Source organism: Vicugna pacos, chromosome 14 (assembly GCF_048564905.1).
Source record: "Vicugna pacos chromosome 14, VicPac4, whole genome shotgun sequence".
NCBI classification, from domain to species: Eukaryota; Metazoa; Chordata; class Mammalia; order Artiodactyla; family Camelidae; genus Vicugna; species Vicugna pacos.
The window spans coordinates 18,551,768-18,564,812 of NC_133000.1; the positions used below are offsets into that span (position 1 = coordinate 18,551,768).

The window sequence follows — 13,045 nt, forward strand, 5'->3', positions numbered from 1 at the left end:
CTTAACCTTAGTTATAGAAAGAAGGTGGTTTTATTACAATGACAATTGTAGGGGAGGAAAAATTATCCTCTCTCTACCCGTCTGAGTTTTTAGCCGAGTCCCTTGTAAGAAAAGATAGGTTAACATTGAGAATTACAAACAAGAACGCAAATTAAGAGAAAAAAGTCTAGAAGTTTATTAACTAACATGTATACCTTATGCATACATGGGAGATACCCAGGAAAAATGTGTAACTCTCCAAGGTGGTTTAAAATTTAGGATTAAATATTATCTTAATAGAAAAAGGTAGAGAGGATATAGGCCTCTTAGGGGAGAGTAAGTGACTTTTAGGAAAGATGAATGGACCCTGAGAAGAACAGATGAGAAGCATGACAGTTTGTGACAGTTTGTCTGAGGGTGGTGACGACTGCCAGTCTCTTCTCCTGTGCTGAGTCCATCTTTCCTGGTTGATGAAACTTCCCAGGAGCGGATTTATGACAACTGAGTTCCTTCTGGAGGATCTGTCTTTAGGCAGATAAGGGAGCTCAGAGAAAGCCTCTCCCTGCATTTGTTGGGTTTTTAAAGTGCCTACAGATCAAAATATTAATACACCAAAGCAGTGTATTTTGAGGGGGCATGACTTGCTACCCTTTACAATTATAAATAAAAGGAAAAAGTGTTTCATGTGGGGAGAAATCAAAAGTAATAGCAGAGTCCTTATTTAGCATTAATACTTCAAAATGGAAGTTTTGACCAATAAATGGATAGTAAATATTTTAGATGTATTGACTAAGTCAAAGTTTAAAAATCAATCATTTTATCTGAAATTATGCATTGTAGTGTTTGTATGAGCTCTGTGACTAGTCACACCAAGTAAGCTTCTTAGAAAATAGCTCATTTGAGTGGAAGCAGCACATGAATTCTCCATTTCCTAAAGGGAGGATGTGAGGAATGCATTTGCAGAATCCACAATGGTTAAGGACTCCAGTTCTTAACAGTATTTGACATAATGCACTGTTCCTAAACAAATGCAAAGCTATCAGAAAAGGAGATACAGTTAAATTCCTATCTTACCATTTTCACTGAACTTCCCTTCTGACAAAAAAAAAAAAAAGCTTTGGGCATGATGTTCTGTGAAAAAGAGTAGTCAGCAAGTTGTTTAAAGCTTAGGTTGGGCAAGGAGAATTTTACAGAGATTAAGTACAGAGCAGCGAAGGAAATTTAATACTGTTGGATGTCCTTGACCAAAATTTTAATAGTGAGCTTGTTTCCTAATGTCATAATTTCTGAACCTAATGTTCTTCAGAAACATCTTGTGGAAAGCTCAGTAGTGAAAGTTCATGTGATAACCTATGTTGAAAGTATTATTGCAAAATGTGGGATTTAACAAATTCTTTACAAGTATTTATTGAGTTCCTATCATATGTTTGACAGAATAAAGAGAATGTAGCTCCTTTCTCAAGATGCTTTTCACTGAATATTTCTTTCAAAACTCTTGCTTTTATTTATCAAATAATTTAGGATCAACACTTGTGTAACACAGAGTATTACCCCATTTTATTCAAAATACATTTTTGGGTGTCAGTGATGACTCGGATTAAGAGGGCATTTAGAAACTCTTTCAAAACATCAAAGTTAAACCACTGAGTTGGCACTATGGTATGATCCCATTCCTGTCTATAAATAACCAGGGCAAGAAAGCACCTGGACCTTTGCTTCCAGTTTTTGATGGAAAGCTCTGTTGGCATCTTTGCAATTAACTTTATATTTAACTCAGTGAAGGGACTGAGTCAGTTATATATTTAATTTTCTTGAGTTTGACAAGTGTATAAATATATTGCATGTAATAAATCAATTTTGTTAGGCTTTTTCTCCAAAATCCCATCTCACGCTTTTCTCTGAATTTCCAATGTTTCCCCTTTAACTGATCCAGTTTTATCAAATAGAAGGGTTCTGTAAACACTTTCTGTATGTAAGCAGTACTGTTGTCTTTAATATTCTGTGGTCATACTGTTAACAGGATTTTATCTTGTGCTTCTGACTCTAATTTAGCTGGCATGTATCTAAGATTTTCTTCTCTTTTTCTACTAAGGTATTATAATCCAGAAAGATTTTGGCCTTTATGACTACTGATTTCCTGTTTTTCTTCTACAATGAAATTAACTGGAAATGTCAATTTAAGTAAAAGTTACTAAGAACTATTTTATCAATTTTTCTTCTCCTAAAAGATAGCTCAGGGTAGAGGGAGAAAATGAATGAACAAAGGAAAATCCTGCACTAAGGAATGACTTCAACAGCCATTCTTTTTCTCTTGAGCTTTGAGACTTGAGATATACCTAAGTGTGTGTGAACTTGATCTTTAAATACAAAGAAATTCTGGCTACCATGGTTTGTTTGTACTTCTTTACCTGGTTTTGTTTCACATATGGTGGAAGGACAGAGATCTTTTTTGAATTATGATACAAAGAAAAATAATAAGTGTGTTTATTTCTATAACTTTAAGTATTCAAAAACCTGTACAAACACAAATTCATCCTTAGAACATGTGGGAAAGACTAGGTCATTATTGTCTTTATTCTACAGGCCCTCATCTTCAATAAATGCTACTTGCTTAAGTGGGAAAACATTTATCTTGTCCTATACAGACAGTATTCCTCAATTATGTGTGATTAATGCCTTTTTTCAAGCATTTGACATCTGTTTTTGATCAGTGAAGGATCATCCAACTTATCAAGCCGTTGTTCTGTTCATTTATATCCAGTTCTACTCAGTCACGGTAGACTCTAAAATGCACACTCTTTCTTAGAATGTCTCTGCATTAGGAGAAAATGGTGCTCCTAGGTTCTCTGGAAAAATTAAAACATGAGTATTCTGTAGAAATTTAACTTGAGAGCTAGAATTGGCAGAAGGCTGATTTAACAATGTGTCTCCAAGTCAGCCATGAAGGAAGAGGCGGTTACACTGCAGGGACTGGTATCTCAGCCCTACTACTTGCCAAGTTGTGAGACCTCAAACTCTGTACCTCATTTTCCTCATTTGCAAATGGGGTAATTATAGCTCCTATGTTATACAGTTATGAGGATTAAGTGATAGAAAACAGTTAAAGCATTTAGAACAACATATGGTATAGAGTAGGCATTAAATAAATAATAGCTATTATCTGGGGAGATTTGGAAGGTTATTTGATGATAAACTTAAACAAACTAAATTAACAAATTACTCCTTTTTTCAATGTTACTTTGCAGTTTTATAACAGAAGTTAGAAGTGATTTTTTTTAAGTTGTGAGGAAATTCTCCAAATTAACACATTCAAAAGTCAGAAAAGATGGACTGTGCAAGAATCGGTAACCAATGTTAATTTACATTGGTTCAAACAGGGAAGAAGTCTTTTATCTTCTTCACGTAGAAGAAATGCTGTGTGCAATTAGAGTGTGTGCAGCATTATCTTCCTTGGCATCCAAAAGCATTAAAAGAATACTCATAAATTTCCCAAAGAGCTTTGAAAAATACTAGTCTCTAGAGGTCAGACTGCTTTTTCAGAAAAATACCTCAGCACAGAGGCATGGAATCTGAAATTAAGAGGACCTGAGCATCCAGTTTTTGGCAGAAACTTTGGACAAGTTATTTGACTTCGTTGTGATCACTTACTTCTAAAATGAGAATGACAATGCCTCCTACCTCAAAGGGTAGACTGTAATGAGCTAATATATATCAGTGTGCCCCTGAACCATAAACTCAAATTTCTGTTATGATATTCATGAATTGTTGTTTCATACGCGTATCTCTTGAAGCATATAAAATGGTTTAGCTGACCAGAAACATATTTATGTTGGAAATTTAACAAATCCTGCAAAATTTAATCAGTTATAAGCTAAGCTGTAATCATTGAAATTTCAATGAAAAGTTTCAAAATAAGTATTTTGTGCAATTTACAAAAGCCAAACAGCACATACTGCTCCTGGTCTCATTTAAAGAATTTTCTAGAGAGCAAACTGATTCGTAAAGCTATAATATCCCTGTACAAAAACATATTAAAATGTTTTTGTCATACTTATAACAGTATTTTTAAAAATTGACTTTTTTTTTCAGATGACATTCAGAAATTACAGAAAAGTAATTACTGCATGACTGAAGCGCTGGTTAGCCATTACTGGAGTGGATCAGTGGCATATTTTCTGCCCACATTTCTCGTTAGTATTTATCTTTGCACTCACAGCCATTCTGAGTGCAAGTATTCCCTTCCTGTTCTTCTAGGGCGTTCCTTTTGGAGAATTACTTAGTTTTAAATACAACCTATTTCACAGTTCTCACAAATATGTAAACTGAGACATAATATTCACTAAGTCTTCTATTTTATGGTAGGAAAAAAGCTCTAAACATAGCCAAATATACATGCTGATGTGCAATGTAACAATAGTGAGATTTACGTGAACACAGACTAAACTTTACATCAATAGAGAGTAATTCAGAACTATAATTGCAGAATGTAAACAGGTGAAATGCAGTATTTCAAAAGGCAAAGGATAACTAAGTACTGGATTCAAAGGAATTAATGACTTCATTGCACATAGCAGTAGGCATTTGATATTAGTGTAAAAAAAATCCATACTTTTTTTTTATTAAAAGGTGGTGGTATAACCATACCTGGTTGCTCAAGTGCTTCTGCTTGTTTTTATGTACTTGTATTCATGTATTGCAGGTCACGGAAGTTAGCAACTGGAGAACAGAGAGAGAGATGTTTTCAAACTCAGGTTTCCAAAATTGTAGAGTTACTCTTCTTATCTTAGTGGGACTTGATGCAGCCCAACCAGGAATTTGAAGGTGATATGGCAGACAAAAGTGAAACACATTTCAAAAGACTGTATTTTCTTATGTCTTACTTTATCCTGGAAAAGTTAAAACAAGGAAAACTTCTTTCTAAAAGAAATAGAATAGCCCCCTACCCCCATCAAAACAGCCCCAAACAACAACACCCATTACTACTAGTTATTAGAAGTACCTGCTTTTACAGGGTTATCTCACCAACTCATTCGGTCAACTTTGGAAGACTTCATTTTATGTGTTTCTTCTGCTTCAAATCCTGTCAGCACAATCATGCAGGGTATTTAGGTGGCCCGAGGGGTGCTGAGCTGCTGTTTGGGGTAATTTAAAACTTTGACCTAAGGCAACATTTTGAGAGATCCAGAGCATTTTCTTTCACACTGTAGCCCAGAGAAACACATTTTGCCCTTCTACATTCCATTGCAGTTTGAATTCGTTAGGACAGTTTCCATTTTCCATTCAAAAACTGTTGAAAAAGCATGCCAGAGTTGCATTTCAACAATGAATGGCGGCCATGAACCAGGCATTATCACTTGCAACAAAAGCCCTTGAGGTATTAAGAAATGATTATTTTTGTAAAATACACAAATGGCCATGGTTATGTTAAAAACCGATCATTCACATATTAATTCACGAATGTCATAAAACAAGTCTGATCTTTTCAAATGTATTTGATTTTTATTGCCATATCACTTTCAATATTTCTGAGCACCTACTCTGTACCTATCACAGAGCTCCATATTAAAAACAATGTCCTGCCTCTTAGCTTTAGTGAGGGAGACTACAGAAAAAACAATATATCATAGCTCTGATACAGGCTATACAGGGATGTTGAGGGTGCATTTCTATTCAGTGATAGAATGGTGACATTCTCAACCTTTTGGAGGATGGAATGAGGGGAAAGTTTAGAGAAACCTAGAAGTAACATGTTGAATCGACAACTAGGTACCTATCAAAACATTGCTATTTGTTTTAACAAGCTCCTGAAATACGATTGTAGATCTGTAATTCTGTGAGATTTACTGAATCAGAGGTCTAACTATAAACGTTTAGATCCTCAACAAGTTAGGCTGAAAAAACAAACATTCCTCTCTAGGGTTTTCTATATTACTTTGCTTTTTAATTCCTGGAGAGAAGTACATTCTCACTTTAGTAAAAAATGCTTGGAGCTAGAATGTTTTGACGTGTAATGCCAGGGAAGCTACTTCTAATAAACTGCCTTCAATCAAACCTAACATTGCTTCTGTAGAACTATGCTCAGACCCCCCGCCCCCACCTTTTTTTAAAAACTGGATTTGCAGATGGTTCTTTTCCTTTTCTAACCCTAACAGGTAGTCTTCATTTATCATTGCACTCTGGTTGCCACCATGGCTGAGCCACTTTGTCTTTTGAGTCAAACCCATGGGGGCTACAGTCTGGACAAGTAAACGAAAAGATATCCCTGCTGGAGAAAATTTCCACCTGTTGAGGTCGGTTATTTATTGGGCCAGGCTACAGCTTCCCTCCAGGTAAGAATGGATTGCAAGCGCTCCCACTCTAGAGGCGAGCTTAGGCAGTTAACTGCAAACAGCTGCAGCATCTGCCCGGCTGGCTCGCCCCTGCCCGTGGAAGGGCGAGGGGACCGCATGGCAGCGGCAAGTGCACTGCGTAAAAGGGAGCGCCTATCATGAGGAGCCACCGGCCTTCCGCGGACCCCGCAGCTCCCGGCGATGGGGCATCCTCTGAGGGGGCGCGGGCTGCGCGGGCAGGGGGCGAGCCCAGGTGCGGCGAGGGGGAGGAGAGCTCCGCCACGCGCCGAAGAAGAAAGCCTGACTCATGTCGTGGCGGCGGCGACGGACTCCCGGGAGCTGAAACTCGTGATGCTGTTGCTGCGGAGAAAAGCCTCATTACCCATTCCGCAGGCGGGTGGAACACCACCCAGGGCGCGTACACCCGAGACCTGGGGCTTCAGCGGCCTCCGCGGGTCCCTCCCCTGCCGCGTGACCCCGCGCGCGCGCCCCAGCCGCGCGTGAGAAAAGAGCGGACACACCTAACCTGCGCGCGCCCCGCACCCTGCCCCACCCCCATCAGGCAGATTCTGGCCGACCCGGATTCGCTCCCCCGGCCGAAATTCCCCACCCCCACCCCCACCCCGGCCGTCGGCGCCTCCGCCAGCCTTCGGCAATTTCCGCCGGGAGACCCGGCGCTCGGCGAGGCCCGAAGACCCGCCGCCTCCTTCTCCGCCCGAGCCGGCTTTATGTCTGCGGCGCCGGAGCGCATGCGCAGACGCCATCTTCCCTCCTTCTCCCCGGCCTGCCCCCCTCCCCCCCGCCACCGCCGCTGCCACCTCCTCTTGCCGGCGGTCGCCCCTCCTCCTCCTGCGCTCGGGCGCTGGTCCCTCCTCTCCCGATGCCGCGAGAGACCGGGGGATACGGTGGAGCCGGAGAAGAGCACTAGTAACAACCACCACAGCCCCCTCCCCGCCCGCCGCCCTCCCTCGGCACCCACCCACTCACCCGCCCCGTTTGCCGACACCGACCAACCCCACCTCTCGTTGCTTTGAACGGCGTCGGCTGCAGTCGCTGCACCAGCCCGTCTGGCCACCAACGCCGCCGAGAAAGGAGTCGCCGCCGCCGCCTGCGGGCCCCCTCCCGCCCGGGCCGCGGGAGCAGCGGGGTGAGGACCAGCGGGCTGCGGAGGAAGAGGACGAGAGCCGCTCGCACCGTCGGCGCTAGCGCACGTCCCGCCGCGCTCCGGGGAGGCTCGGGCGCCGGCCCCTTCCTCCCCGAGGACGTGTGCCGAGCCGAGGCGCCTGCCCGGAGGGAGGAAAATGCTCGGGCTCCATGGCTGCCAGTGATGGAGCGGTCCCTGGGCTCCCGCTGCCACCGCCGCCGCCGCGCCCCGGCCGTGCTCCGCGAGGACCCGGCGTCTCTGCGCGCCCGCCCGCGCCTCGTTGCTGGGCTCACCGTACCGGGCGCCCCGCCGCCGCCCCGCTCCAAGCCTCGCCGCGCCGGCCTCAGCCGCGGCCAGCGTTTCCTCACGAAGCAGACGCCGCGAGCCCAGGGGGTTTGAAAGGGTCCGCGGGGCGTGGGGGGAGGGCCGAGCGGGGCCGGCGGGGCCGGCGGGGCCGGGAGGGGAGGTTTGAGCGACACTGAGCTCGGGGCTTGCCGGCGGCGGCGGGTGGCGAGGGGAAGGCGACACTCGCTCGGCGCTGCCTTCGTGCAGAGCGACCGGGAGGGTTTTGCAGCGGCCGCCGCCGCGGCGGGAAGAGGGGTGGAGGTGGCTTCGGAGTTGTCCGGAGAAGGTGGGCATTTCTCGGCTTTCCCACCCCCTCCTCTCGCCTCCCCCTCCCCTGCTGTCCCCCCTCCCTCCCTCCCGCCCCGCACCCCACGTGAAGCGGAATATAAAGGGGGGTGTGAAGCTAGAGGGGAAAGTGAATGGCGAAGGACTGAAGGGGTCCCCCCTTCGGGTCCCCGGCTGCCCCGTTCACCCTCGTTCATCCTCCCTTCCTGAAGCTCGCCCTCGAAGGCAGGAGCGGCCGGCGCTTGCGGCTGAGGAGGAGGACAAGGAGGAATTGCGCCGGGCGGAGCGTCAGGTCCCGTTTTCCTCCTCGGCGTCTTGAATACAAAGATTACTGTGCAGAAGGAAATTGCACTCGCCTCCTCCGCCCCCCCGGTACCCAACACAATGCACCAGCCGCCCGAGTCCACAGCCGCCGCGGCCGCGGCCGCTGCAGACATTAGTGCTAGGAAGATGGCGCACCCGGCAATGTTCCCTCGAAGGGGCAGTGGTAGTGGCGGCGCCTCTGCTCTCAGTGCAGCAGGTACCGGCGTTGCTAGTAGTGCCCCATCTTCCGAGGATTTTCCACCGCCGCCGCCGCTCCTCCAGCCACCACCTCCCGCAGCATCTTCTCTGTCGGGACCACAGCCTCCGCCTCCACAAAGCCTGAACCTCCTTTCGCAGGCTCAGCTGCAGGCACAGCCTCTTGCGCCAGGCGGAACTCAGATGAAAAAGAAAAGTGGCTTCCAGATAACCAGCGTGACCCCCGCTCAGATCTCCGCCAGCATCAGCTCGAACAACAGCATCGCAGAGGACACCGAGAGCTATGATGATCTGGATGAATCTCACACGGAAGATCTGTCTTCTTCCGAGATCCTTGATGTGTCACTTTCCAGGGCGACTGACTTAGGGGAGCCCGAACGCAGCTCCTCAGAAGAGACTCTCAATAACTTCCAGGAAGCAGAGACACCTGGGGCAGTCTCTCCCAACCAGCCCCATCTTCCTCAGCCTCATCTGCCTCACCTTCCACAAGCGAATGTTGTGATCAATGGAAATGCTCATCCACACCACCTCCATCACCACCATCACATTCATCATGGGCACCACCTCCACCATGGGCACCACCATCCATCCCATGCCGCTGTGGCCAGTACATCCATTCCTGGAGGGCCACCTTCAAGCCCAGTATCCAGAAAACTCTCTACAACTGGAAGCTCTGACAGTGTTCAGCCAGCTGCACCAACTTCTGCTGTATCATCGGGTGGCACACCTGCATCTGTAATGACTAATATCCGTGCTCCGAGTACCACCGGCAGTATAGGTATAAGTTCTGTCACTGGCACTAATACGATGAATAATGCTAACATTACTGCTGTGGGTAGTTTTAGTCCTAATGTGACAAGCAGCATGCTTGGTAGTGCTAATATAAGTGCAAGCAATATCCCCAGTGCTGCTAGCGTGAGTGTTGGGCCTGGAGTGAGCAGCGGTGTTAATGTGAATGTCTTAAGTGGCATGGGCAATGGTACTATTTCTTCCGCCGCTGGCGTTACCAGTGCACCCAGTGCAGCTGCAGGGATGACTGTGGGATCAGTTCCAAGTCAGCAGCCACAACCAACAGTTAACACGTCAAGGTTCAGAGTTGTGAAGTTAGATTCTAGTTCTGAGCCCTTTAAAAAAGGTAGATGGACTTGCACTGAGTTTTATGAAAAAGAAAATGCTGTACCTGCTGCTGAAGGTGTGGTGATAAATAAAGTGGTGGAAACTGTAAAACACAACCCGACAGAAGTGACTTCCGAGAGGGAGAGCACTAGTGGTAGTTCAGTGAGCAGTAGTGTCAGCACACTGAGTCACTACACGGAGAGTGTGGGAAGTGGAGAGATGGGAGCCCCTGCTGTGGTGGTGCAGCAGCAGCAGCCACCAGCTCTGCAAGGTGTGGCCCTTCCACAGATGGACTTCAGTGGCCCTGGTCCACAGAGCATCTCAGCAGTCAGTGTACCACAGAGTATTTCTCAGTCGCAGATCTCGCAAGTACAGTTACAGTCTCAAGAACTGAGCTATAAGCAAAAGCAAGGTCTGCAACCAGTACCTCTGCAAGCTGCTATCAATGCTGCAACTGGTATCCAGCCATCACCTGTCAGCGCGGTTGGTGTAACTTCAGCTTTAGGTCAGCCGCCTTCCATTTCCAGTTTGGCTCAGCCCCAGCTGCCGTATTCTCAGCCGGCCCCTCCAGTGCAAGCTCCCCTTCCAGGCACACCACCCCAACAGTTACAGTATGGACAACAGCAGCCGACCGTGTCGACACAGATGGCCCCAAGCCATGGTACATTGGTGACTCCGAAAGTGACCTCAGAGTATGTACAGCAGCCACCGATTCTTCAAACAGCTGTGTCCTCTGGACAGCCCCCTTCTGCCGGAGCGGGAGCAGGAGCATCGGTGATTCCTATGGCCCAGCCGCAGAGTATCCAGCTGCCGGTGCCACCCACAGCAGTCCAAGCACAGCCTGCAGGGCCGTCTGGCCAACCTGTTGGTCAGGCTCAGACCTCAGTATCTGCTGTACCTCCTGGCAGTCAAATTGCAAATATTAGTCAACAAACAAACATACCCACAGCAGTGCCGCAGCCCTCTCCCCAGGTCACACCTTCAGTTATTCCGCAAGGTGCTCCTCCATCTTCACAGATAGTTCCACCTGCTCAAACTGCGATTCTTCATCAGGGAGTTCAAACTAGTGCTTCAAGCCTTCCTCAGCAATTGGTCATTGCACCCCAAAGTACCCTGTTAACTGTGCCTCCCCAGCCGCAGGGAGCAGAGCCAGTAGCTCAAGGAGTTGTTCCTCAGCAGTTGCCTGCAGTTAGTCCTTTGCCCTCTGCTAGTAGTATTTCTGTTACAAATCAGGTTAGTTCAGCTGGTCCTTCTGGAATGCCTTCTGCCCCAACAAACTTGGTTCCATCACAGAGTATAGCACAAGCCCCTGCCACTCAAAATGGTAATTTGGTTCAAAGTGTTAGTCAACCTCCTTTGATAGTATCTAATATAAATTTGCCTTTGGCACAGCAGATACCACTAAGTTCCACTCAGTTCTCTGCACAATCGTTAGCTCAGGCAATTGGAAGCCAAATTGAAGATGCCAGGCGCCCAGCGGAACCGTCCGTAGTTGGCTTACCTCAGACCGTCAGTGGTGACAGTGGGGGCATGTCAGCAGTTTCAGATGGGAGTAGCAGCAGCCTAGCAGCCTCTGCTTCTCTTTTCCCGTTGAAGGTGCTACCGCTGACGACACCCCTGGTGGATGGCGAGGATGAGAGGTAAGATCATGCCATGTTTCTGCAGACAGTAAACAGTTAATCTGTTCAGTAGCTATGTACATGCACAAGATTAGTCTAAAGCATTATATATATTTATGTACGTGAAAATGCATTTTTCTGGTAAGTTTTCTAGAGCAGGAGTGTTATGGAATGGTTTCAGCCTGGATAGGAAGTGGTATAAATACGTAAACAGTATTGGACAAGAGTTTTTGAGCACTAAGAATAGGTTTGGGAGCACCAAGTGGTCTTGTTACCATAAAATGGTTTTTAGAATTTATTACTTATGAACAGAAGCTTAATTTTTGCTAACCCATAGAGTAGTTAATCTATTCTTTTGAATTACTAAAATCAATGATCATCTCTTTGTTGGGGGGGTAGATTGTGATTCCCACATTTGTTTCTCCTTCACTGGACTGGACAATCCTTTTCAGTTCCACTGTGTTTGAGCTTAGGCTGTGAAAGATAATGTTACTTGCTTTTCCTAGTCAGATATTATAGGAAAGATGACCTAAGCTGGGTTATACAGGTTGCCCTTAGACTGTAATTGACCAGTTTTTGTGTACGTATTTAATGGTCGTTTTATTTGAAAAGTAAAGGAATGGAATCTTAAAGAGTGTTTTGTTGGGGAGGAGGGCATACACTGTCAAAATAACCAGATTTATCTTTGATAGTAGTATGCTGTACATTTTCCCTTTTGCATAGTAGATCAAGGTGGTAGCCATTTTAAAGAGTAAAGAAAGAGAAAGTCTTGGAGGGTTGAATTTATAGAGACATGAAACTGACTTTGTTCTCCTGCTAATTTACTCCACCTGTTTGCTCTTCCCTTACCGAAAAAATGCATAAAGCCTAGAATACATTATTAAGCCAGTGTTTTCTTAATTGGATTGGAAATGTGGTCATCACACTTACTGGATCAAATTGTGTCTTTGAAGCTGGTTAGCTAGAAAAGTTGTGAAATCTCTCAAGATACTACATGGCTTTAAACTAAGTTGATTTTTAAAGGAATGTTCTTTTCACAAATTTGACAGTCTGTGACTAAACTTGGTCAAAATAATATGGGAGTTATGATAAAGGCTATTCATTTTCACTGTGGAATTTTGAATAGTCTTGAAAGATATTTAATTAGTATTAGAGATTTTTGTGATTGAACTTTTATCACGCTAATTGGAACATTTACATTCTAAATATATATCTGTGGTTTTCACTTTGGAAAAATTGAGCATATTTGAAAAGAATTGCAGTTTTAGAAAAAGACCAAATGTTTCAGTGAGGTTTTCATGATTTTTTTTTTTATTTTTTAGTTACTTAAAAGATATAAAGTAAAAGCATGGTTAATTGAAATAATTTAAAATCTTGTCTTTCAGGATTTTTATTATTTTTGTAATAGTCAGTTAAAATCTTGTTACTAGCCAAATGTATTTTGCATCATGTGTCCAAAACTGTGTTAAAAGATAGACCTTTTCTAGGAGGTGGTTTCCTTAATACTCCTATTATAATTATTAAGCCTTTAAATTTATCAGTTTATGCTAATACCTGTCATTTTAAAGAATTATTTACCCCAAATATTGATGTTTTCTAAATCTAAAAGTTGTGATCTGAGTAAATCCTCTATAAAAACAGGTACATTATGTTGGATGCTAAATTTAGAGAAATAAAAGATCAGATACACAAATGAAAACCACATATTT

The 13,045-nt window shown here is 44.9% G+C and overlaps 2 protein-coding genes and 1 long non-coding RNA gene across 11 annotated transcripts in view; 1 reads left to right on the forward strand and 2 right to left on the reverse strand.

Annotated features, from left to right (window-relative positions):
• The window catches only part of LOC107034072 (uncharacterized), a 38,962-nt gene extending 33,699 nt beyond the window's left edge, over positions 1 to 5,263 (reverse strand). Inside the window, exons 1-2 of one of the 3 annotated variants that reach the window (XR_012080014.1) lie at positions 4,979 to 5,263; positions 4,624 to 4,695 (exon numbers count right to left, since the gene is read on the reverse strand). This is a non-coding gene — a long non-coding RNA (uncharacterized lncRNA). The remainder of the gene's footprint in view (positions 1 to 4,623; positions 4,696 to 4,978) is intronic. The other 2 variants (XR_012080013.1, XR_012080012.1) reach the window with 2 other exon arrangements.
• A 10-nt stretch (positions 5,264 to 5,273) lies between these two features.
• Positions 5,274 to 8,279, reverse strand: LOC140685584 (uncharacterized). Its single transcript, XM_072937394.1, has 2 exons — positions 7,328 to 8,279; positions 5,274 to 6,668 (listed from the first exon to the last, which is right to left on the reverse strand). Exons 1-2 carry the CDS (start codon positions 8,277 to 8,279, stop codon positions 6,349 to 6,351), a joined length of 1,272 nt encoding a protein of 423 aa, XP_072793495.1. The 3' UTR covers positions 5,274 to 6,348.
• The window catches only part of TSC22D1 (TSC22 domain family member 1), a 109,700-nt gene continuing 104,791 nt past the window's right edge, over positions 8,137 to 13,045 (forward strand). For 3 of the 7 annotated variants that reach the window (XR_004192836.2, XM_015243704.3, XM_015243705.3), the window contains exon 1: positions 8,138 to 11,357. Coding sequence is in view for 5 of the 7 variants with exons in the window: in XM_015243704.3 (XP_015099190.2) it covers positions 8,467 to 11,357 (2,891 nt within the window). In the remaining 2 variants the exon portion in view is untranslated. Of the gene's footprint in view, positions 11,358 to 13,045 lie in introns of all 7 variants that reach the window. The other 4 variants (XM_072976288.1, XR_012080011.1, XM_072976287.1 and 1 more) reach the window with 4 other exon arrangements.